Source organism: Talpa europaea (genome assembly GCF_964194135.1).
Source record: "Talpa europaea genome assembly, chromosome: 13".
Lineage (NCBI taxonomy): Eukaryota > Metazoa > Chordata > Mammalia > Eulipotyphla > Talpidae > Talpa > Talpa europaea.
Window position 1 is genome coordinate 7934853 of NC_140080.1, and position 23096 is coordinate 7957948.

At 42.6% G+C, this 23096-nt stretch overlaps 1 protein-coding gene across 2 annotated transcripts in view; it reads left to right on the forward strand.

The window, feature by feature from the left end:
* ANK2 (ankyrin 2) overlaps positions 1 to 23096 on the forward strand; it is a gene marked incomplete at both ends in the record, with an annotated part of 208602 nt that overhangs the window by 110966 nt on the left and 74540 nt on the right. For both annotated transcript variants that reach the window (XM_084252160.1, XM_084252161.1), the window contains 8 exons: positions 420 to 518; positions 4414 to 4611; positions 5743 to 5841; positions 6777 to 6875; positions 11257 to 11355; positions 12233 to 12331; positions 18688 to 18760; positions 20047 to 20100. In XM_084252160.1, the coding sequence (XP_084108286.1) occupies positions 420 to 518; positions 4414 to 4611; positions 5743 to 5841; positions 6777 to 6875; positions 11257 to 11355; positions 12233 to 12331; positions 18688 to 18760; positions 20047 to 20100 (820 nt within the window). The remainder of the gene's footprint in view (positions 1 to 419; positions 519 to 4413; positions 4612 to 5742; positions 5842 to 6776; positions 6876 to 11256; positions 11356 to 12232; positions 12332 to 18687; positions 18761 to 20046; positions 20101 to 23096) is intronic.

Below are 23096 nucleotides of genomic sequence, written 5' to 3' on the forward strand. Positions count from 1 at the left end.
GGACTCATTTGCTTAGCATAATCCCTTCCAGCTCCATCCATGTTGCCACAAATGGCATGAGTTTGTCTTTTTTGATCACTGAGTAGTATTCCATTGTGTATATATATACCACATCCTCTTGATCCAGTCGTCTGTTTTGGGGCATTTAGGTTGTCTCCCTATCTTATATACCATTTTTCGACTCTTGTTTATGGTGCATGAAAATGCCGGGTCACTTAACCTATCATTTCCAGTTTTTGTTAAGTTTCTCATGTGAAAATAGGTAGGTATTTGTTCATTTTTATTCTTTCCCCCCACCATTGAATATATTAATTAATTAACATGGAATTAATCGAGATATCCGTTTTCAGGCATCCTAGTAGGTTCAGGGCAGCTAACTCTCATTTATTAATGCTGACACTTAAACACACCCTTTACAGAATGGCCTTACCCCGCTCCATGTTGCTGCTCATTATGACAACCAGAAGGTGGCGCTGCTGTTACTGGAGAAGGGTGCTTCCCCTCACGCCACTGCCAAGGTGAGGACCCCAGAAAGGAGTCGCGACAAAAGGGGTAACTGTGAGCTGAGCTCACAGGTCTGAGTAATAGTAGCTTTTGGTATCAACACTTTTTCAAAATTTATTTTTACCACTTGCTTCCACAAGGCCTTTTCATATTTTTAAGAGCCAGCGATTATTAAGGGTATGTGCTTCTTGAACCCAGAGAGATCATGCTTCCTGCTGACACTCCGTGTCTTGGACACTGAACTATGAATTTGAGAAATAATAATGAATAATAATATAATAAACGTGGTGCAAGTTTTTCCTTCCTCCACCCCCCCCTTTTTTTTTCTTTTGGTTCATTCTGAGTTCAAAAGTTTCCTCATGCTAGACAAGGTTCTCTGTCTTTTCAGTGTTTCATCTGTGTTGACTTGTATGACTCGTACATGCACCCTTTTTGTTTCCTAGGCTAGGAATGCATTTGGGCTGTGTATGGACCCAACTTCTCAAGCACCCCAACATGGACTCCCTAGCCAGGGCATTTCCACCATTTCACTTGCCCCTTGGTTACTCTGACACTATGTGTGGTTGGCAAAACATGCATCCAGCCATCACTCCTGCTTTTGTTGATTCATTCTGGAAACGGCAGTGTTTATTTCAAATAGAGGTATTTCAGTGGGATGCGTTTCTCGCTCTGTCGGTTGACACAGTAGCTGCTCTCTGTGTAGCGGCCGCTGACCTAGCACATTCCATGTGTGTCTCACTTCATCTCATAGTAATTCCATGAAATGGGCATGCTAAAGGTATGCCAAGATTTCTGTTTTACAGATGAGGAAGTGAGATTTTGTTTTTAAGATTTATTTATGTATACAAGAATCGGGGTATAGACCAGAGGTGTGGGGGTGAGAGGATTCACCAGAGACAGAGTAGGGAGCAGAACAGGCAGATCAACTGAAATACACTGCTGAGGGGAGCAGCGGGCGAGTCAGGAGAGGTCTGCTGCACCATGTGGGTCACTTCCCTGGCGGGGGATCGACCTGGTGCTTCAATGGCTGCGGACAGCTTCATAGGTTGTGTCTTAATCCCTTGCGACACCAGGGAGCCCCGGAAGTGAGATTTAAATGATAATTTGTCCAAAGTCACATGACTAGTCAATGCTAGCGCTCAGATTTGACCCAGACCCAGGAAATCTGACTTCAGAACTAATATTCTTAAGCAGGAGTCCACTGTGTCCCAAGGCAGTGGGAAGGGAGCATTCCACTTGTATTATATGAATATGTACCTATCTACACACTCGCATGTCTGTTTAAATTATATATATAGTGAGAGGGTATGCTTTACATAAAACTGTCTTCTGAGTATTTTGTGTATAAACACACTGTACTAATAAAATACATATATGACTTTGTACACATACCTACTTATACATCTATACACATGTGCGTGTACACATACACAGGTTTTATTGACACAAATAAACCAGCTTACCACAACATTTTTATTTATTTATTTATTTTTAAAGATTTATTTATTTATACAAGCACTGGGTACAGTCAGAAGCATGGGAGGGTGAGAGGATTCACCAGAGCCAGAGTGGGGAACAGACCAGGCAGACGGACGAAATACACTGCTGAGGGGAGCAGTGGGCGTAGCAGGAGAGGTCTGTCGTGCCATGTGGGACCCTCGCTGGTGGCCAGAGATTGAACCGGCTCTGCAGAGGCTGTGGGCAGCTTCGCAGCCCAGCGCTCAACCGCTGCTCCACCAGGGAAGGCCCAATGCCACAAAATTTTTAAACTTTCAAAAGAGAAGAGCCAACTTGTATCATTGTACACACTGTTAGGACTCCTTTTACCCTTTTCTCTGTAATCTCCTCAATTCTGCACTTATTTTCTGTCTTTCCTTCTGTGAGGTTATGTTACTTGAAGAGAGTAATCATGTCATTCACTTGCATGTCCCTGTGATGACTCCTCAGTAGGTAGGTTTTCACTTAGTTTGCAGGAAGAAATGCAGAGCAAGTATTTCAAGGAAATAAAAATTACTCCCTGATTAACTTTCCAGGTTGACCATTCCCAACACGGATAGAGAGAGTCTATTAGTACTTGACACAACACTTTATTTGAGCTTTTGCTGTGAAATAGGACTGGGCTGTAGTAAAACTATAAAGCCCATGTCTCCTCCAAAGAGACCTCCCACCTACTTAGGAGGACTTTAATTATGAAATTGTGTATATAGTTTTCCTTGACCTCCTGCTCCACAGCCCCCCTCCCTCTCAGGCACGCCAGAGTCCAGAAGATGAGCTACCCCAGTCCTCTGCTCCACAGCCCACAGTAGGGCCATGTGTAGGTGACTCTGGTGTCCCACTCACTGCCCAGCCTGTCAGTGAGCAGAAGCCCCTCAGCTTGTGTCCACTTCAAGGGGCTTCCACCTCTACCCCCACTTTCCACTTCCTATTCGCTGCAGTTGCCCCCAGCCCACCCCCAAGCTGTCAAACACATAATACCTTGGACACTGGAACCTCTTTGCTGCTTTCTGCCAGGGTCCAGAACCTTCTTTTAGACTTCACTGGGGGTAGTTCCAAAAAGTTTCACTCTTGATGGAATAAGGATTCCCCTCTTCACAGACCTCTCCTATTATCAAAATCGTCACCCTCTTTGATGATCCTGTGTCTTAGCAAAACCTCCTTATCATTCTCCTCATAAGTCTTTTACTTTATCTAAATTTGCGGGTTCACGCTGACACTTTCCTAAGCCCATTATGTCCACCCTGACACTAACTGATCTTGGTATTGAGCCCGTGCTGCAGAAATTGGTGAAATTGGGCTAAGAAAAACACATGGTAGCAAAAGGAAATGCCTAAACTTATGAGCTCCATGGAAATCCATGTGCTTTCTAATCATCAGTGCCCATGGGGCCAAGTGCAGTGTCCTAGAGCACCTGGAGCACGGAGATCTATGTCAGACCTAACCAAAGCTCCCAAGGAGAGTGGCTGAATTTCTCAGCAGAAGGAGAAATATCACTTATCTAAACTGAGATGTCCTTATTTTTGCTTAGTGAAAGGGAATAGAGTAGAGAGATAATGTAGGGCCTTTTGAGGATCAGGGTCTCTTGACAACACATAAGGACATTTAAATTCTTAAAACTCCTTCTTAGTATTTGATACACTTTGCAGTTAGACTTAAGGAAATGACATGACCTAAAGTTGCCTCTTACTGTGGCTTCACAAAGCCTGTTGATTAATACGCTGTCATTCCCTTCAGCATGTCACCATTAATAACAAAGCTCCTGTTTTTGATTTCTCTCACATCTTTTCATGGAAAATTCTACCAGACTTGATGAAAGGAAAGAAAACACTATAGGTTCCAGACTTAGACATGTTCCAGAATTCTGTTTGCCTATTTGATTTTTCTTTCAATATAGGGTTTGGGTTTTGTTCTTTTAAGCAAAGTGAGTTTCTCTTGTCCTCTTCCGAGCTCCCACAGAAAACTGTAGCCTCAGATACTTACTTTGGAGCCAAACAGGCTGTAGAGATGAAGGGCTACCAGGCTGTGCACTGACCATTTGCTTTATGGCTGTGCCGATTATGAACCGCTATGACCATAACATAAACCAGTTTTGTCGTTCACTGCCTTTTCCATCAGAATATGACCTCTGAAAGCCAGGGATCAGCAAGAGTTTAAGTCTGGAGGCTTTTAATGATACCCTGAGTGCCTTGTGACATTGGTCACAAAGATTTGGGTTCTGCTGGTTGGAAACTTGTGATGGGTGAGAGTTTGGACTCACTGTAAAGTCACTTCTGACTTTTCTGTTGACTTGAAACTCTTATTTCCTTCAGTTTTGTATTAGGGTCTTTGCTAAACCTACAGGCATATGGTAAAGCTATACTGCTTGTCTAGATGGCACAGACTTTTTAGATTAATTGATTTGTTGATTTCCAGAATGGTTATACTCCTCTACATATTGCTGCCAAGAAGAATCAAATGCAGATCGCTTCCACACTCCTGAACTATGGAGCAGAGACGAACATCATGACCAAGCAAGGGGTGACCCCACTCCATCTGGCCTCACAGGAGGGCCACGCCGACATGGTCACCCTGCTTCTGGATAAAGGAGCCAACATCCACATGTCCACAAAGGTATTCTTTCTGTGCTTCTTGTTTTCATTTAGTCTAGAGACTTCTGGATGAGTGAGGCAGAAACCAACGGGGATGTATTTAACGAAATGTGTATTTTAGGGAAGTGTCGGACAGCAGTGGAGCCAGGCTAATGAGGGATTGGAACTCCAGGATGCCAGACCCACAGGCTCCCTGCCTGGATGGCTGCATTTTGGCTTTCTCATCCTGGCTTTCCTCTGCCATTAGTTTCATTCACTGATAAGTGGAGATGTGCGGCTTCTCCTTCTCCATGCACATAACTAAGGAAGCTACCTTGTAACTCCCAAGAGTTAGTATGTCTGTAGTTCAAGTAGTCAGCCTGGATCGCCTTAGCGCCTGCTGGCCCTAATTCCAAATTCCAGAGAAAGGCAGTGGAGGAGCCTAAAAGACACTTGTCAGACATAACAATGACTTGTATTTCAATTTTACTCCCTGGAGGCTGCTTGCACACATATTCAGGCTGCCAGACTGTGGCCGGAACTGAACCGACCAGTTCCTCCTCCTTTTTCTGTTCTTTCATGTTTTATTAATTCATAATGCACTTTAATGGCATGTTCAGATAAGCAGAGTAATTACTTGATGTCTGGGTGCCATACATTTTATATCAAATGGGGCAATTTGTGGTGCTACCTAAAAGGTGGGGTTATTTTTTATTTAACATGTAGGGGAAGCCCCCATGCAGTAAACTGTCTCGGAGACAATGACTCTGGCTCAACTCCTGTGACTCTACATTTTTTACTTTGATAGGAGATGGTATTTGTGACAACATAGATGACTGTCGTGGTTATACAGTGGTCAGCCTGCCGTTGGGTAACTAGTTATTCAACAGGAACCCCAGATGGGTTTGGAATGAATGTTGTTTGGAAGCTTCTCAGCTGAGTTTTTTTAAGGACTCCAATATAGAAAATGTGATTTGCTGAATGTGTTGATTATCTGAGAGAAGAGGTCTGGGCTGAAAAGTCAGATGAATTTGTAGTTTGTCTTAGATACCAAAAGGTGCAGTCTCTGCAAGCGAGCCATGAATTTTCCATGTTTTTTTTTTTTTTTAAATAGTATAGCTGATGTGGTGTGTTTTCTTCAAATGCACCCCCTTTGTTACAATTCTCTCTGTAGAGTGGGCTGACACCCCTCCACCTGGCAGCCCAGGAAGACAAGGTGAACGTTGCCGGTATTCTCACCAAGCACAAGGCTGGCCTGGATGCGCATACGAAGGTAAAGCAAGTTGCTGTCAGTGCTGTGATGGCCCCTGGCCTGGACCCCATTCAGGTTGCCCAAGTCCCTCCTCCTCCAGAGTGCATTCTGAATTCATGACGATCTACTCCTTCTCACAAATATAAAATGGCTCCATCTCTGCTGGGGTCAAGTCCAAGTGAGCAGCAAAAAGATTCCAGTTTTGCAGGAAATTTCAGCCATTTCTCTGTTATTGCTTTAGCTCATCAAGATGACTTGCTGTTTCTTCCAGTGCTTACCTCCATGTCCTTGGTCTTGAGAAAGTATTTTCCTCTCTACACCATTCTATTTTTCAAGCCCATCTTTTTTTTTTTTTAAAGATTTATTTTTATTTATACAAGAACTGGGGTACAGGCCAGAGATGCCGGAGGGTAAGAGGATTCACCAGAGACAGAGCGGGGAACAGAACAGGCAGACTGACTGAAATACACTGCTGAGGGGAGCAGCGGGCGAGACAGGAGAGATCTGCCACACTATGAGGGTAGCTCCCTGGCCAGCCCAGAATCGAACTGGCACTGCAGAAGCTGTGGACAGCTCCACAGCGCTGTGCTCAACCACCTGCACCACCAGGGAGGCCCTCAAGCCCATCTAAGCCACATTTTTCATGCCTCTAGATCTTCCTTCCAGACTCAGTTTCTGTTTGGTGTTTTCCAATCATATTACTTGTGCCTTTCTTCTAGCTTCTTGTCACATTAAATCACACGTCTCATCTCCTAGCTGGGGTTAAGTGCCTCGTGATCAGGGTTGTGTTTGTGTCCATGGGCTACATCTATAAGCTGCTAAATAATATTTGTACAATCACATAGAATTTCTGCCCATCCTGTCATAACTGAAATTCTCCTTAACACTTCTCCCTGGAATATTAATCACTAAAGTAGTAATTAACTTGTTCATTTTATTTTTTTAATTACGTATAGCTTGGTTACACTCCTTTAATTGTGGCCTGTCACTATGGAAATGTGAAAATGGTCAACTTTCTTCTGAAGCAGGGAGCAAATGTCAACGCCAAAACCAAGGTAAACTATTTGTACTCATTTTCATTTTCCATAAGCGAAAAGGGTCAGCCAGATGGAACGTCACTAGCTCACCATAGCAGCTGGTGCGGATTTTTCATGAATGAGTAGCTCATTTAAGACTTTTCTTGGCAATAACCTTTGACACCCATGTAAGTCAGCTGCAGAATCACTTCTATTACAATGTTAAAGTAACTAACACAGATTTAACAATTTGCCATAGGGAACCATAGATGCCTTGCAGAACAGCTTGATGTTCTGGCCAATTTCCTTTACATTATTTCAGTTCCTTGGCCCCCTCCCCAATGTCTGTCCCTCTTGGGAGGAAGTACAGACAGGCTCCCAGACCATATGCCTTTCATTCTTAGGGAACTCTCTCACATTCAGAATATCACCTGGCCATGCTCAGAGAGACTATCTTGTGTAAGGCCTGATCGCAAGTTCTCAAGGACAATGCAGAAACAACTGGATTCTGTCTCTTTTCTAGTGGTCCCTGAGGGTCCTATCGAGTGAAGCAAATCAGATAGTTCATGGGGAAGTGTGCACTCCAGCTGTTTCATGGGAAAGAGAAATGCCTAACATAACTCTGCGTAATATAACTTGAAGCTCCAGATTCCTTGATCTAAAGAAATCAGTATCTGCATATTGCTGTTTTCTAACAATATATAAACATATATATATATAAATACTTATGTAGACACACCTATACACATATATGATAGATATTTCAGAAACCTGTAATTAGAGATATAGAACTATGTAGCTAACTCTATACACACACACATATATATTTAATATATATATATGTGTGTATATGATACAGGTATTTCTAACTGCAGTTAAATAGCTATATGACTTGGCTGATATAAATTAATATGAACTCATTCAGGAGTTTTTGGTCTTCGTTCAAGATGCTGCTAATTAGAGACAAAAGAAGTTTTGGAAGCCGTTTTTTTTATATCCTCTTAGAAGCAGAAATAAATCATGTCTCTATATATTTATAAATGAAGTAAAAATAAGGTCATTTAATAATTATAAAGGGGGTATCTGGCCTACTTGGAAGACTGTGGATGCCTTGGTGGTAGATGTGTTCTGTTGACATATACCAGAGGGGGATGATCCTGTACCTCTAAATCATAGCAGTGTTGCAAGCCAATGTTACCTCAGTAAAGAAGAATTAGTTAATTACATCAGTAAAGGGGAATTAATTCAATATGGTACTAATTAGAATTATTAGGCACTAACCTCTAACTGCACTTTTGCTGAGTCATCTCACCATATGCAGGAAAGGTGGTCTCTTTGGGATGCCAGGATCCTCCCGAGAAGCAGAAAGGCAGACGTGGCAGACATGGCAGGAGACTTGGGCTGAACTTGAAAATGTTTACCATATATTTTTTGTTGTGTTTGACAGTTTAAAGGAGTCTACTATTTAGAAGCTACATGTACTGTCTAAATAACTCCAGTGCCTCTCTGGTGTTTGATCTGCATCCAAATGGACATTGGGTTGAGACAAAAATGTCATTTTAACTGTTCAGGTGTTTTCTAAATGAATTGCGTAGGTTTTGGTTGCTTTTTGGAACTCTGTGTTTTAGGGGGTGGGTAGATACAATACCTCCAATTATGTTCTTTTCATAAACACTGCAGAATCCTTTCACATAGAGTGACATTTTTGGAGAAGGAATTATGTTTTCCTCCTCACATCTCATGTGTAACCATAGTGACTTAAAACTTGTTTTGTTGCTATGAAAATGCATTGCCTTTCCTCCTCAATCAGTCATGACTTGGTGTAAAAATATGGAAAAGTGATTTTATATCATGGTACTATTAGTTGCTTAAAATTAGAATGAAACTTTGACATTAGCTTGAGGGAAAATAGGTTTGGCTAATTATATGTTTAATTTGCAAAGAAGGTATAGAACTTCAATGTGAATAAAGTACATTTTAAAATAAAATATAGTACAAAGATCCAAGAGCTCTTTGATGGGGATTAGAAGGCAGGAACCAAAACAATGTTTGCTAGCATTTTTCCTGCAAGTTTTTTTTTTTTAAAGATTGATTGATTGATTGGTTGATTGATTGATTTATACAAGCACTGGGTACAGTCAGAAGCACAGGAGGGTGAGAGAATTCACCAGAGCCAGAGAGGGGAGCAGAACAGGCAGACTGACGAAATACACTGCTGAGGGGAGCAGCGGGCGGCAGGAGAGGTCTGCGTGCCATGTGGGACCCTCACCCGGTGGCTGGGGATAGAACTGGAGCTGCAGATGCTGTGGGCAGCTTCACAGCCCAGTGCTCAACCACTGCGCCACCAGGGAGGCCCTCCTGCAAGTTTTGATAAACTAAGAAGAATTTCTGGAGAACATAGTTCTTCACCACACTTAAAATCTTGGACATTTCCATTTTATAAATGAGAAAAGTAAAGTCTATAGAGGCTTAGGGGTTTGCTAGCAGTTGGTAGAAGAGCTAGTTCTAGCCAGTGGATTAAGCTTCAACCTAGTGTTCTTGTGAAAGTTTGGGGTTGCTCCAGCCTCTATGGTAAATATCCGCATGCCCCAGAAGCTTCAGGTAAATGTCAGATTCGGTCAGGCGTGGGGCATTTTTTTTTGGCCACAGTATCCACTCAGGATTCAGTGTAATGTGAGTAATTAAGGCAAGAGTCTTGCATTGGCATTATTAATTAATGGAAGCATGGCACCTCCTCTTTGGCACAGACAGCGTTATTAGTAAATGCTTACTGAATGTTTTAACTTAGCTGATACCAAAGAACTGAACTACAATAAATGTGGTCGGTACTTGTAAACACCACGGAAAGGAGGAATTTCTAGGAAAAGTAATATCCCTTAATCTCCACTCCTTCAGTGTCCCTTCATTACCTGATGGAGAGCAGAGTCCCTGCAATAGGTCTGACTTTCTCAGAGTCCCTGTAATTGATTCACGTTTGTGGGGATTCCAGGGTCATTTCCTCATTGGGATGTGTAGTGGTCAGGGCAGAGGGGATGCTGTTCCACATCGAGGGATGCTCAGACAGACTGATGGACTCTCACGCATGCTACACCCCCACGGATGGAAAGGCCGCCATGAAAGCCAGAGTGACTCTCGTGGCACCCCCGTGTAGACACAGACACTCCATGTGGACAGGAGATGCAAACAGAGCTGTTTTCTCCATTTTAGCCCATTTCTTTGATCCTGCTGTTAGCATCCTTTTCCCTTTTCCATTTTATTCCTCTTTTTTTTTTTTTTTTTCTTTTTTGGTCTAGTAGTGTGTGAGAAAAGTGAAATTTGCATATGCTAAAGCCACCAAACTCATAGATAAGAATTTTTCCAGTTTATGTGATTTGACCAAAAAGATGCCTTCAGATGTACCAGACCAACAGATTCTCACTTGCGCCTCCAGGTAGATAATAAAAGAAGCAGTCTGACAGCTGGTTTTCACAGGTTTGGAACCTAGGATGACTGTAAAGAAATAACACTTGTCATTTTCAGTTTCATCATCTCTGAAATGGGGGAAAATGCATTCATTTACGCAGTCATTTGTTCCATCACCCGGTCACCCATTATTTTTTGAAGCAGCTACTATATATCAAGGACGCTTATTTTCAAAATGATAGAAAAAATTGAGAGACAAAAGGTGCAGGGTCTGGCACACAATTGCTCACTAATGATGGGCGTGTTCCTGCCTCCACGGGTCCTGTGCCATTTAATTAATGTCACCGTGTCCCTCCAAGTGGACTTCCTTGAGCAAGGCTGGCCTCACACCCACCTCCTCTGCAATTCCTCACAAATCAAGGATCCCAGGGCTTTCATTTGAGTGAAAAGTACAGACCAGAACGTGAAAAAAGAACCTGTTTTGAAAGACCTTATTTACTGAAACTGGGTCACTCAGTTCCAGTGAAATCTCCTTTTGACAAAGAAATTCTCTCTTTTGACCAAGTCTGCTCTCCAGAAGGAGTTGACCAAACATCTCTCAAGCTAACCCTAAGGTTAATTGCTGGCCAAGTCCTGAGGACCCAGCAGTGGTTTGGGGGATCCCAGCAGCTCTGCTTACACCCCTCTTGCGCTTTCCACCCGCCCGGGAATCCCTCCCTGTGATAATGCTTCCCCACTGAAACCTTCTCTCCCCTGTCCCTTTTTTGATGCTAATTGATTAAACACTATTAATCCTTATGGTCTGGCGTCTGATAGCTCCCCCTTTCATAAGCAAGACTCCTGTCTTTGTGTAGCGAAGCAGAAGGTGTGAGGGAGTGTGCGGCCAAGGATTGGGGCCTCGGTGACAGCGCGCTCCCCAGAAACCAAGCCTGCTACCCAGACGATCAAAGTCAAGGCTAACCTAGTTTTCCTTCTCCCTCTGCTCTGGCTGCCGGCGCCCCGCCACGCTCACGCACAGAACGGCTACACGCCCCTGCACCAGGCGGCCCAGCAGGGCCACACGCACATCATCAACGTCCTGCTGCAGCACGGGGCCAAGCCCAACGCCACCACCGCGGTAAGCGCGCCCCGCGCGGCCCCGGCCCGGCCCCACCCAGCGCGCCCCTGCACCGCGCATCTGGGAAGCCCGCGATTTCTGGAAAACCTTTGCAGAAACCAGGGTGACTCCGCCCGCGGTGCTCGCCCAGGAAAGGGGGGGGGGGGCGGAGGCCCGACACGGGAAGTGGGGGCTCTGCATTTGGCGGCTGGGACGCGCGGGGCTTCCAGCTGGCGCTCAGCTGTGAGCGCCTGGCACCCCACCCTCCCGGCCTGCTTAAGGGCGCTTCGTTTCCGACGCTGCTGGCTGGGACCGAGCTCTTTGAGCCGTGGAGCCATTGAGATGTAAACTACCCGGTGCAATTAAGCCCTCCGGGGTCCCCCCCGCGTGGCCGGGGCTGGATGGCGCCCGCAGGCAGGCTGGTGTGGTTTGCAGCACGGCGAGCTTCTGCACAGCTGCAGCGCAGTGTGTTACTGGCCTCCCCGTGGAGACGTTTTACCTGCAGCAGGTGGGCTGACCTCTGCGGAGGGTTAAGTGGTACTTGCTGCTCGCAAAGGAGCTGGTGGAGGCATCCTCATCCACGCAGAGGGACTTCCCCAAGCACAAGCAAGTACTTGTAGAGCTATTTGACAACCTTGGGGTGAAAGCTTCGAGGGCTTCTTATTAGAAAGAGCAGACAGCGGCAAGCTTGTTGTGTTGCCATGGTGACTGGGGCTATAGTCTAAAGAAGTTACAAAGACAGACTCAGATGTCATGGTAAAAACTAGTGATTTTCCTAAGCCATGCCTTGTTTTGGAAGGAAGTGCTGGCTCATGCGGAGCTGCGGGTGAGCTCATTGGCTCCCCCAGCCGCCCTCCCTCCCGGTTCTCACTCTTTTTCTCTTTCCCTCCCTCCTCAGAATGGTAACACTGCCTTGGCGATCGCTAAGCGTCTGGGCTACATCTCCGTGGTCGACACCCTGAAGGTGGTGACCGAGGAGGTCACGACCACCACCACGGTGAGTACAGGAGCCTCTCTGCCTCTGGGCTGTGGAGACACACGCTTCTTCACTTACCAGATGTTTTGCCCTTTTCCTTCTGAACTTCTGGACAGCTGTGCAAGTTGCAGCAGATGTACGTGCCTTCCCACGGGCGCGTGGGGGTTTCGCTTCTTTGGTCAACATGGATCTGTGCAAAAGTGTGAGTGCAGTGCTGGAGTCACTGACTTTTCCTGCCATGGGCTTGTGGTTTGCTGGCTCCTCTGTCCTTTTGCTGGAGTTGGGTGTGACACCTCCTGCTGACTGAGTGCCAGGACGTGCAGGTTCCCATAGCCTGGGGGTCCTGCCAGCCCTGGGAGGGGACCCACACTGCACTGACCCTGGGCCCCGTTATTTCCACCGAGCACAGTCCATCCTCACTTTCTTCTGATTTCTGATTCTTGTTGTTGCTGTTTCTTTATTTACAAAGAAAGTGAAATGTGCTTAGTAGGTAAAAGGACTCTATATTTAAAATGTTTTATTTTTGCTGCTTTGTACATGGCAAAAAAGCCTCATTGGTTGTTGCCAGAAAACTCAGGTGTGAAGAATGGTGATAGTGAGTCTTGGGCCATTTGGTCAGGACAAAATTTAAAGGGGTCTCCAAAGAGGGAGTGTCTTAGGTGAAAACTCAAGAGCAACACTCTGAGTTGTTGACATTTTCCCTAAAGAAGGGACTCTAAGACAACAGCTCTTTAATTTCTCTCTGTGAAGTAGAAAAGGAAAGCAACAGTAGAACTGCAGAAGTTCTTTACAGACAAAAAGATCATAAGTCAACAAATAAATTCTGAATGAGCTTCTAGTAAATGCCCCCGGTGAAGAACGATGCAGACAGTGTTTTAGAACACTGGGTTCTTGTGATAGATGTGAGAAGAAGGAAGGAATTTTGTTCTTGAGGTTGGCAGGAAGTCCCTGTTGACATACTTGGCGGTAAATGGAATACAGTTGATTTGATGTGAAGTTTTAAATAGAATGGGGGATGATTTATTAATGAACTGCAGGACACAGCCCGAGTGTCGATGGGAAAGAATAGAACCGCCTGTTTTAACAAGCAGAATTTGAAAACCATTGACCAGTCCTCAGAATATTTTTGAAGATTGTCAAGTGTGGCTTTAATGAATTACACAGGAGAAAAACCAAGTCTAGTTACTGCCTAGAGCTATACTCCTGAGGAACTCATCTGGATGATCCTAGTGACTTTTTTCGTATTAAGTGATTTCTTCTACCAGGAAAATCCTCACATCAAGGGCATGTACATATATGTCTTCTTGTGGCATCTTTGAAACAGTGTATATCACAGAAAAGTGACTCACTCAGTGGCAGTATTGGCCAAGAACATCTCTCTGTTCTTAGAAATCCTGTTTTCTATCAACTGATTCATTACCTTTCCAAGCCTCAGTAATCAGCATGAGCATTTTGATCAAGTTACCACTAGGTGGCGATCTCGAGTCCCTGGCTTTTTTTTTTTTGTCTTGACCTGTTTTTCTTACTTTCATCTCATTAACTAATTCATTCCTTCACTAGTTATTGGATATTAAATGCATATTGAACCTGCGCAGAGCGCTGATCAATTCGCTGATAAGTTGATCAGTGGTTAAAAGATTACTACTCTCCACCGGCAATTTTTGGACGGTGAGTGTGGAGAGAGAGACGTTTTGTAAGAAAGTCAGTCCTAGAACATCAAAACTTTAGAATTTATGTGTTCAATCTCACAGAGAGCGCAGGCTCATAAATAGTACAAGGAGTAAATGATTTTACAATACAGATCTATGTTTTAAAAGAGGAGCAATTAGCTTTCTTAAACAAGTTCTCAAATTTGTCAGAAATTTTGACTCCGGCACCTCTAGCTCTAGGGGTATAAAAAAGACCCCTTATAATGCTCTGTAAACACCTTTCTTTTCAGATGATGGTTATTCTCTATGCTGTCTAGCTGAGCAGTGGTCTAGCAAAAGCCTCTGAACCTAGAAATGAAGTTTCTAGGTGAGAATCCAGCAAACACATGTACAACATAATCACATTTCTGCTTTCCTTTGGCATACTAAGAAATTTTCACCTCTGTTAGTTAAATAAGTAACCTCTTTTTCTAAGGGGGTAGTTTTCTTAGTTAGATGTTTTCAAGCTGTCCTGGGTTTACTTTTTATGCATCTCTTAGAATTAGAACTTTTTCTTAGAATTGTGAGTTTTGTTGTTTTATGAAATGGAATTTGGGGTGAAGGATGGGAAATATGGGATTATTCCTATCCACAGTGAGTCATCTGGCTTTACACTGTCTCCCTTTGGGGAAAGGACTTTTATTCATTTTTCTCACATGATGATTTTATTAATGACATTTTAAGTAATAACTAATCAGAATTAGTAATCTTTAATTATGATATGCCAGGCACTGTGGACAAATCTGGGATTCAAATTTAGGTTGTCAGATTCCAAAGTGTATGCTTTTCACCACTGATCATGGCTGTGCTTGGAAGTACTTTAACAGAAATTTTATGAAAGAAATGTTTCCTGCTGATTTTTCATTTAAAACGCCCAGTAAAACAGTACCTTTTATTGGTTTTTCAGGGAAGCCTTATATTGCAGTTATATCATTTTCTGGCCTACAGATTCACTAGAGATAATTTGCAGTTACTCACTGAAGGTAGACAAATAGCACAAGAGGTGATTTAAATGTTATGTGAAATGAATAAGATTCATGTTAGTGCCATGGAAAGGTAGTGACATACAAACCGCTTTCCCATCTTTGGCTCCATAGTTGGTACCATGTGAATAGCCATACGACTCTTCCATCAAGAGACTGTTTCCTTTGCTCATCCTCCTTACAGTGGTCTGACAATATGAATAGAATCAGTGTGTAGAGAGAAGAGGAAAGCAGAAGTTTGTAAAGGAAAAGCCACCCCGGCAGAAATTTCTGGGACATTTTGGAATCGCGGTTTGTTTCCTGAGCCCTGGCTTTACTCACTTTATTTTGTAAGACACAGGAGGGACTGAGGCAGTTGAACATTCTCCTGGGATTCTATCCTGATGTGTTTGCCAGAGTGACAGGGACACATTTTTAGCAGCAGAAACCAACGGGCTCCATCTCCTACTGCAGTTCTGAAGACACTGAGATGTTTCAGCCTCCTGCTGAGGAGCACCCGTCATCAATTACTTGTATTATTTGCACCATTTTGGAGTGACGGTGTTGGGTTTTGCCTATCGTCATCGGCATGTAGGAGCATAAATAGCTGAACAGGGTACTAAAGTAAAAATAATAGATTCATACTATCCTCTAAACATTGGGCTGTTCTTTGACAGCAGTTAAAAAAATGTGAACATTCAAGCCCTAAATCTCACCTGATGTCATCGGTGAGTTAAAATGTGAATCATCAATCAGCAAGTCCTTTGATACGTTTTGAAGGGAAGTCAGTAGCTTTTCTTTGACAAAAGGCCCATTCACCAAAAGGTTACATTGTTCTTAAACAAAGAACGTCACTTCTACCTGGTGTAGTGTGTGGGAATCCTATGCACCTCTCTCTCTATAGCATTTTTTTCATCCTGTGTATTATCCTAGAGACATTATACCAAGTATAGAAACTTTTGCATTTTTTATTTTTATTTTTTTGTGTAGAAGAACGGGGGTGCAGGCCAGAGATGCAGGGGGTGAGAAGATTTACCACAGACAGAGTGGGGAGCAGAACAGGCAGATCTACTGAAACACACTGCTGAGGGGAGCAGCGGGGAGTCAGGAGTAGTCTGCTGTGCCATGTGGGTAGCTCCCTGGCCGGGGATGCCATTGCGGTGATAGTGCTGAGACTTAACTCCGAAGCCACCAGCGAGGCCCCCTTTTGACATTTTTGATGGATGTTTTCCATCTGCTGTTCTTGTTCCAACCACACCTAACTAACTGGATAGCAGTTACTTATAGTGACTCATCTGGGTTGACTCTGTACACTCATCTCTGTTTCCAAACTATTTACCTTAATTTTTATAAAAAAGCATATTTATGTAATATTTCCTTTATCCAAAAAATTGTATTAAGAGCATTTGGGTGTAAATAGAACAAGTTTAGCTGTGACTCTGTGGGTCGCTGCTGCTGTGCGTGGGCTCAGGAGGTGGCATCCTGGCCAAGATCAGCCGCTGTGTTAGTGGCGTAGAGAACTTGCCCTACAAAGGCAAGAGCGGGGGCAGAGGCCGCGAGAAGGTGGTGAGGCACCCTTTTTCCTTTGCATTGTATAAACAAGATATTACTATTTATAAAATAGCAGGTTCAAGACCCATTTTCTTTTCTCTTTTACATCCCCCTAAATATTAAAAACGCATTACTCATTATTCAGTTACGTCTGTCATATCCTATTTGCTTTGCCAGATGATCTGATTTAATTACATCCTATTTAACTTGCCCACAGTACACTACTCATTTTTACTTTTAAAGTCAGTTCTAATCTTGACCTTAGAATCTTGCATTCTATAGCAAGGGACGGCCCTGATCATCTAATTATAACCTTGTTTTCTCTGTTCTATGGAGATACAGTAGCATAAGCATATTTATGTTTCAACAACCAAGTTTTCAAAGGACATTCCACTTAAAGGGACAACATGTTTTCAATTCTTACAACATTGCTCATGAGTAGGAAGTCTTATTTATTATCCATTTAACAAATATTTACTGACGATCTTCTAAAGGTCGAGTGCTGGGTCATGTGCCGTGGGTACTATCTTACAACAGTGCATAGTGAGGACATTTTTAACATCCATCCAGAAAAACAGAGATATCTACCTGATGACTGTGTTACTTCTTGTGGGGCTGCACACAGTTGTTGATAGTAACTTTGATCGTATTTGGTGACCAAATTGAAGCACAATTATTTCCTTTTGTATGAGTGCAATGAAAGTACAGACCCATTTTTAGCATCTGAACAAAGAAACTGAGAATGTCAAGCAATAAAAAAGCATCATTTAAAGAATATGGCTGTCAGTTTTCAAATGAAGACATAGCTATTGTGGAAATGTTACGTATAAGGACAAATATTTGAGAATGTTTCTGTAAAAATGATGTGTGATGGGGTTGTCGCTCTTCAGACAAGCCTGGATCATCTACGCAGCAAAACCTAAGCACCTAGACCACCTATTTGTTGTGTCTCAGTGGCTTAAGTTGAACATTTCACTCTTATGTTGATTCATTTTTTTGAGTTCCCATAGAAATACTAAGTGAGGCACTTACTACACTTTTCCGTGCAGAAACTGAAGAGATGGCTTGGAGACTCAGCTGTCCTTTGGTGGTATTTAAAGTCATGAGAGTTGAATATTTGTCAGTTTTTTTTTTTTTTTTTCCCACTGTGGTGTCCTGGTATATAAAACAGTGCCTGGCGCTTACGAGGCATGCACACTGTGCCTGGGTACCTACATCATTCCAAAGTCACAGGCCCTTCATTTTTAAGATTAAATATTCAGTGATGATGATGGTGATGATAGTGTTAGGCCTGGTGATATTTATTGAGTACTAACAGGAGCCAAGCCCTGTTCTTAGAGTTTTTATCTGTTTTATTTCATTTAATCATCATAATTTTATGAAGTAGTTTCAGAACCTCTATTACGGATGAGGAAACTGAGGCCCAGAGAAATAGGGAATTTGCTAAGCCTTCACAACTAGTAAGTGATAGAGAACCCAACCCCAGGCTGGTAGTCAGGCTCCCGGGCTGGGCTCTCAGGCTCACCCAAGCTTCAGGAGCGGAAGGTGACCTCCGACACCTGGGGAACTCTTGGGGAAGGCAGAGAAGCAACAAACCAGCATTGCAGTCCAGTGAAATGCTATCAGGATGATTGAGGGTCTACAGTGGATCATCAGATCCCAAAAGAGATACATTATTTTCTGCCCCAAGAGTTAATGTCTTTCGAATTGCTTACACTTCTCTTCCAAGGCTTTGTTTTTAGTAAGCTGTGTGTGTATAAGTTGTGTGTTTATAAGTTGTGTATATTCATTGCTTCTTTTTAGAACTCTTAAGGAGACATTATGGAGACATTTTATGGAAGCCTTGAAAACGTTAATCCAGTTTCTTACTATGACTAAATTATTGACTAATTATTAGCCATGGCTACAGCGTATGTTTTTCAAATGGGAACTCAAAATAACTGACTTTCTTTTGTGCAACCTCACAGGAGTAAATGCCCATTTTTTTTCAGATGGAACAAGTGAGTTTCATGAAAGAGAGAAAGAGAATAAGCTTCTGGGATACTCCTATGGAAAGGGGTGCTTCCTAGTGGCCTGGCTGCTCCCCTATACTTTTGAGTGGGACCTCCTCAATTCTGATGAGCTTTTGTTTGGTTTTTGTTTCTCACTTTAGTATCCCTGATTTTTGTCTTTTCAGACTATCACCGAAAAACACAAGCTAAATGTTCCTGAGACAATGACTGAGGTTCTTGATGTTTCAGATGAAGAGGGTAAGACTTTCACACAATCTTCCTTGACACATGCAGTGGACCCACCCAGACAAGTCCTTTTTTCGGGGACCAAACTGGCTGTGGATGAGAGCTTCTTAACATTTAAAGTGACTTCTCCACCTTTTTTTTCAATATATTTACTTTTACTGTTAGGGGAAAGAGGATTCTGATTACTTTCTCCTGGTATTAGATTTAATTTCTTATTAGACAACAGGACTGGGAAAAAGGAAAGAAACTGAAAATTGCTGTTAAAATATCTACTGAATTAACAATTATTATTTTTGAAATACAGGATAATATTTTTATAACCTCAGGGTTTCTGAAAATATAAAAATTATAAATCTTAAAAGCCATACTTTTCAATAATGATTGTTAACAGATGTTTTCCTCATGTCAAAACACATTTATTATTTAAAGGCCTTAAAAGACATTAAAGTTGATGCCTTTGCTGGTGTTCTGAGAGAGCTCTCCATTCTGATTGGTTCAAAAGTACAGAATATATTTAAATCCAGAGGAAAATAGACTTAGAGAGGGTGGAAATGTACATATAGCTAGCAGTAAGTCGTGCAAATTCAAAATAAGAATCGGATTGTTCAAGTTGGAAAATGTGCCCTCTAGTTTTTGAGATGATAAAAATTAGCTAAGGCAATGGATCTCCCAGTTCCTTTTAGGGAGCAGTAGGGACCCCCCGTGGGGATGGTATCATGTATAAGGGTCTTGGACAGCAGCCTAGCTCTGCTTCCACTGGAGTAGTTGATTTTTCTTGAATAGAAAAAAATGTACTAGAAACTCAAGAAGCAACACATAAAATGTTTCAATAGTATAGCTACTGGCCAAGTGTACCATTTTAAAACAACGTGCATATACCTCACAAGTGCATTTGTTGGAAAATTGTTGCCATAAGGATCCTCCTGGGCCCGATATTAATTACTTTCTGGAGGCATACTAAAGGTATTTCTTTAGATTCTTCAAGATTAAATCATAAAGGGCAGCTTTATATTGATGTCCTTATTTTGAACCAATTTCTTAACTCACCTATCAAAATAAGACATTGAGTTGTCTCGTTTTTAGAAGAACTTAGAAGAAGAGTGGACAAATGTGGGCTTAATGAATGATTGTATGTGAAGGAAAAGTTATGGCTAAACCCAGAAGTTCCAAGTATTTATTAGAAAAATAGTGTTATCTTCCATTCTAATATTTCTATTCTAATCTTCAGCATCCCTGTATACATTCCATGTTTTGTTTTGTGGGCTCATCTTTCTTACCTTTACTTGTATGTTGAACAGCTCTTAAACAGTTTGGTGACCTGTTTGTTGATGGGGAAGCACTTAGTGATTCAGGTAACTTTGGAGAAAATTGTTGGGGTGAAAGCTCTTCTTTGCTTTTATTTATTTTTTTTTAAACTGGCTAATCTGCTTTTTTTGAAATAGCATGTTTAATATGGATGGAATTTTGTGTGTGTGTGTGAATTTAAGTGTGTGAATTTTTATTAACTTGGAATCTTAAAGCCAAGTGTTGTTTGTACTAATAATGATTTTGCAACTATTATTAAAACCTATCAACATCATTATATTATCAAATGAACTGAAGTCAGCCTGCTCAGAATGAATGTAGTTACTGTAATTCTTCTTGGAAGCAGATTATATTGTGGATGTGGAAAAATAAATTGATAGTTACAGTGTGAAGTTTGTTAGTAGCTAGGAATAGTGATAAAGGAGATAAAAAATTACTTAGGGTGAAATTTTGCAAATAGGTTAAAATATATACTTTGAAATAGTCTATCTAGCCAGGTTTCCAAAGTATATGTGGTACTTCTTTAAGCCAAACTACTACATAAAAGTTTAAATTTATAAATTAGCTAGCGATTGTTATTTAACTTAAGTTCTGCTTTCCAAAATATTTGTTGGATAATTCCAATAGCTAATGCATTCAGAGTATCTGTTGGGTTCACAGAAATCCCATTTCTATCAAAGAGCCTTTTGGACTTAATGTTTAAGGTCTAGCTACAGCCTTTTCTACACTTATTAAAACTGTGTGGTATGAAAGTTATTGGTGCTAAGAACTATTTTTAAAGCTTTATTTATTTATGCATACAAGAACTGGGGTACAGGCCAGAGGCATGGGGGGTGTGGGAGGATCCACCAGAGACAGAGTGGGGAACAGAACAGGCAGACTGACTGAAATACTCTGCTGAGGGGAGCAGCGGGCGAGTCAGGAGAGGTCTGCTGCACCATGTGGCTTTCTCCCTGGCTGGGGATCGAACTCGTGCTGCAGTGGCTGTGGATAGCTTTATAGGTTGTGTCTTAACCCCTTGTGCCACCAGGGAGGCCCCTAAGAACTCTTGATTGGACAGGAATATTGGCTAATGATCAAGAATTTCTTTTTGGTGAGAGAAGCTTTCCCTTTTTATATATAGCCAACAACCTACTAATAGTATTTTTTCCCAGAAAGAAATTCCAAGTGTATAATTTCTATGTATAGGGTATGTTGGAGTATTGTGAAGTAACTTTTTAGTGCAAAGAGTTGGTATAAAGAGATTTGTCTGTTTCACATTACCAACCTTTAATGTTGTGTGTGGTCAAAATATCTTTATGGAAACCGCCATCATTCCCATGGACAGAACTAGCCACGTGTTTGGAAGCTGTTAGCTGTTCCCTGCTGCCTTCACAGCTCTGCTCTCTTAATGGCAGTGCATGAAGCAGTCCACAAGAGCACTCAAGCCACATACGCTGTCCTTTCAAGCTAACTTGCTGTGGTAAAGCAAACATCCCCTCACAGTTTCAGTGCTACTAACTGTGAAGACCTAACTGTGGTTTTAGTGCTGCAATCAGCACTATCCAAACATGATTATCTGATTATCAGATAGTGGAGGTCATGTCATTGTAAAGTCCGGGGTGATCAAAAATGAACCTGAGACATACCTTTAAGAAGCACCTCTGGAGAAATGATGGGTTACTTTCCTGTAATATAACTGAAGGCGCTCTGCCCTCTGCTTTCCATATCTGCCTAGGAAGGTCAAGGGAGACAGAGGGTGCCTGAGCGCATCTTCATGACTTGATGAAAGCTAAGAGACTGGTAGGAGGGTCTCAAGAATTTGGGGAGAGAAGTGCAGTGAGGGGGGCCTGAGTGGGCGAGTGCAGGAGAGAGGGAGCGAGTGGGTGACCCCACAAGCCTCCAGAGATCTTAGCTAAAGTCTGGGAAGTTAAGGTATGTAAAGATCAAAAGAAAATAAGATCAATGCATGATTGAAACAGCTCAGTCTATTTTTACCACAGTTCAACCAGCAGTGGTGAGTGCACTGAAGGAGTGTTATAGGCAGAAATGAGAAGGAAGCAGCTATCTCAGGGCAAGAAAAGTATTAACTTGAGTAAGATTTAAGTGTATTTTCTCCATGGCATTCAGTGAGATAGGTTTGGGATTCCCCCAGGTGAGGAAAGACTTATCTGCAGGCAAAGATCCTGAGGGCTTTATACCCATTACATTCAGTGGCACCCACAGTGAGTGGTAGGTGTGAGGTAGGAAGGTTGTTGCTGTGGAAATAGCTCAGTCGTGATATAAGTAAGTCCTGATGAAGCAACGTGGAGAACTGGAAGGGAACGGCAAGAGCAGTGTCATAGAGAATTGTTCTGAACAGACTAAGCAAAGCTGTGACCGAATTAATAGTCCTCTCCATCTTCCTGAGCTGATCCCTCTCGTTTTGACCCAGCCCCACAGCCGTAAGTCTTGAAGTTAGAAGTCGGGTTCTCAGTCCCAGAAAACCCAAACTGCCTGTGGAAATGTGACACTGTAGCCCTTATCTCTGGAGCGTCTGTAGGAATGACCAGGGAACCCCAGTGCGGCGAGTATGGGGTGGAATTCAGAGGCACAGCTGGCTTCTCCTTGGACACAGCTCTCTCTGTAGTGAGCATGCACTCCTCATGGGCACCTCACCTCAGGTCTCAGCCCTTCCTCGCTACTCAGTGCGAGAACCACTTGCTTGAAAAATAAAGGACTCAGTGACCATTCAGAGAAGCTCCTTCTTGACAGTATTGCACATGATGTCACGATGGAGGCTCCTGGGACCACCCTGTTCATTTTCATTTATCCTACTCTTGAGGTGCAATCCCATAAACCCACCTGTGATGAAGTCTGCCAGTGTCCAGAAGGAATCTGAGAGTTTCCAGATATCAAAGGGTGAACTTTACCTTAAACGCCAACACAAGGCAGTAGGACAGAGTCTGCACGAAATTGTTTGGGGTACTTGGAGAACACAACAAAAAATGACAAGCCCTAGAACCTGGGCATCAGAATTCTATGACGTGAGTAAACAGGAAGTGATGGGAGGTAATTATCCTGG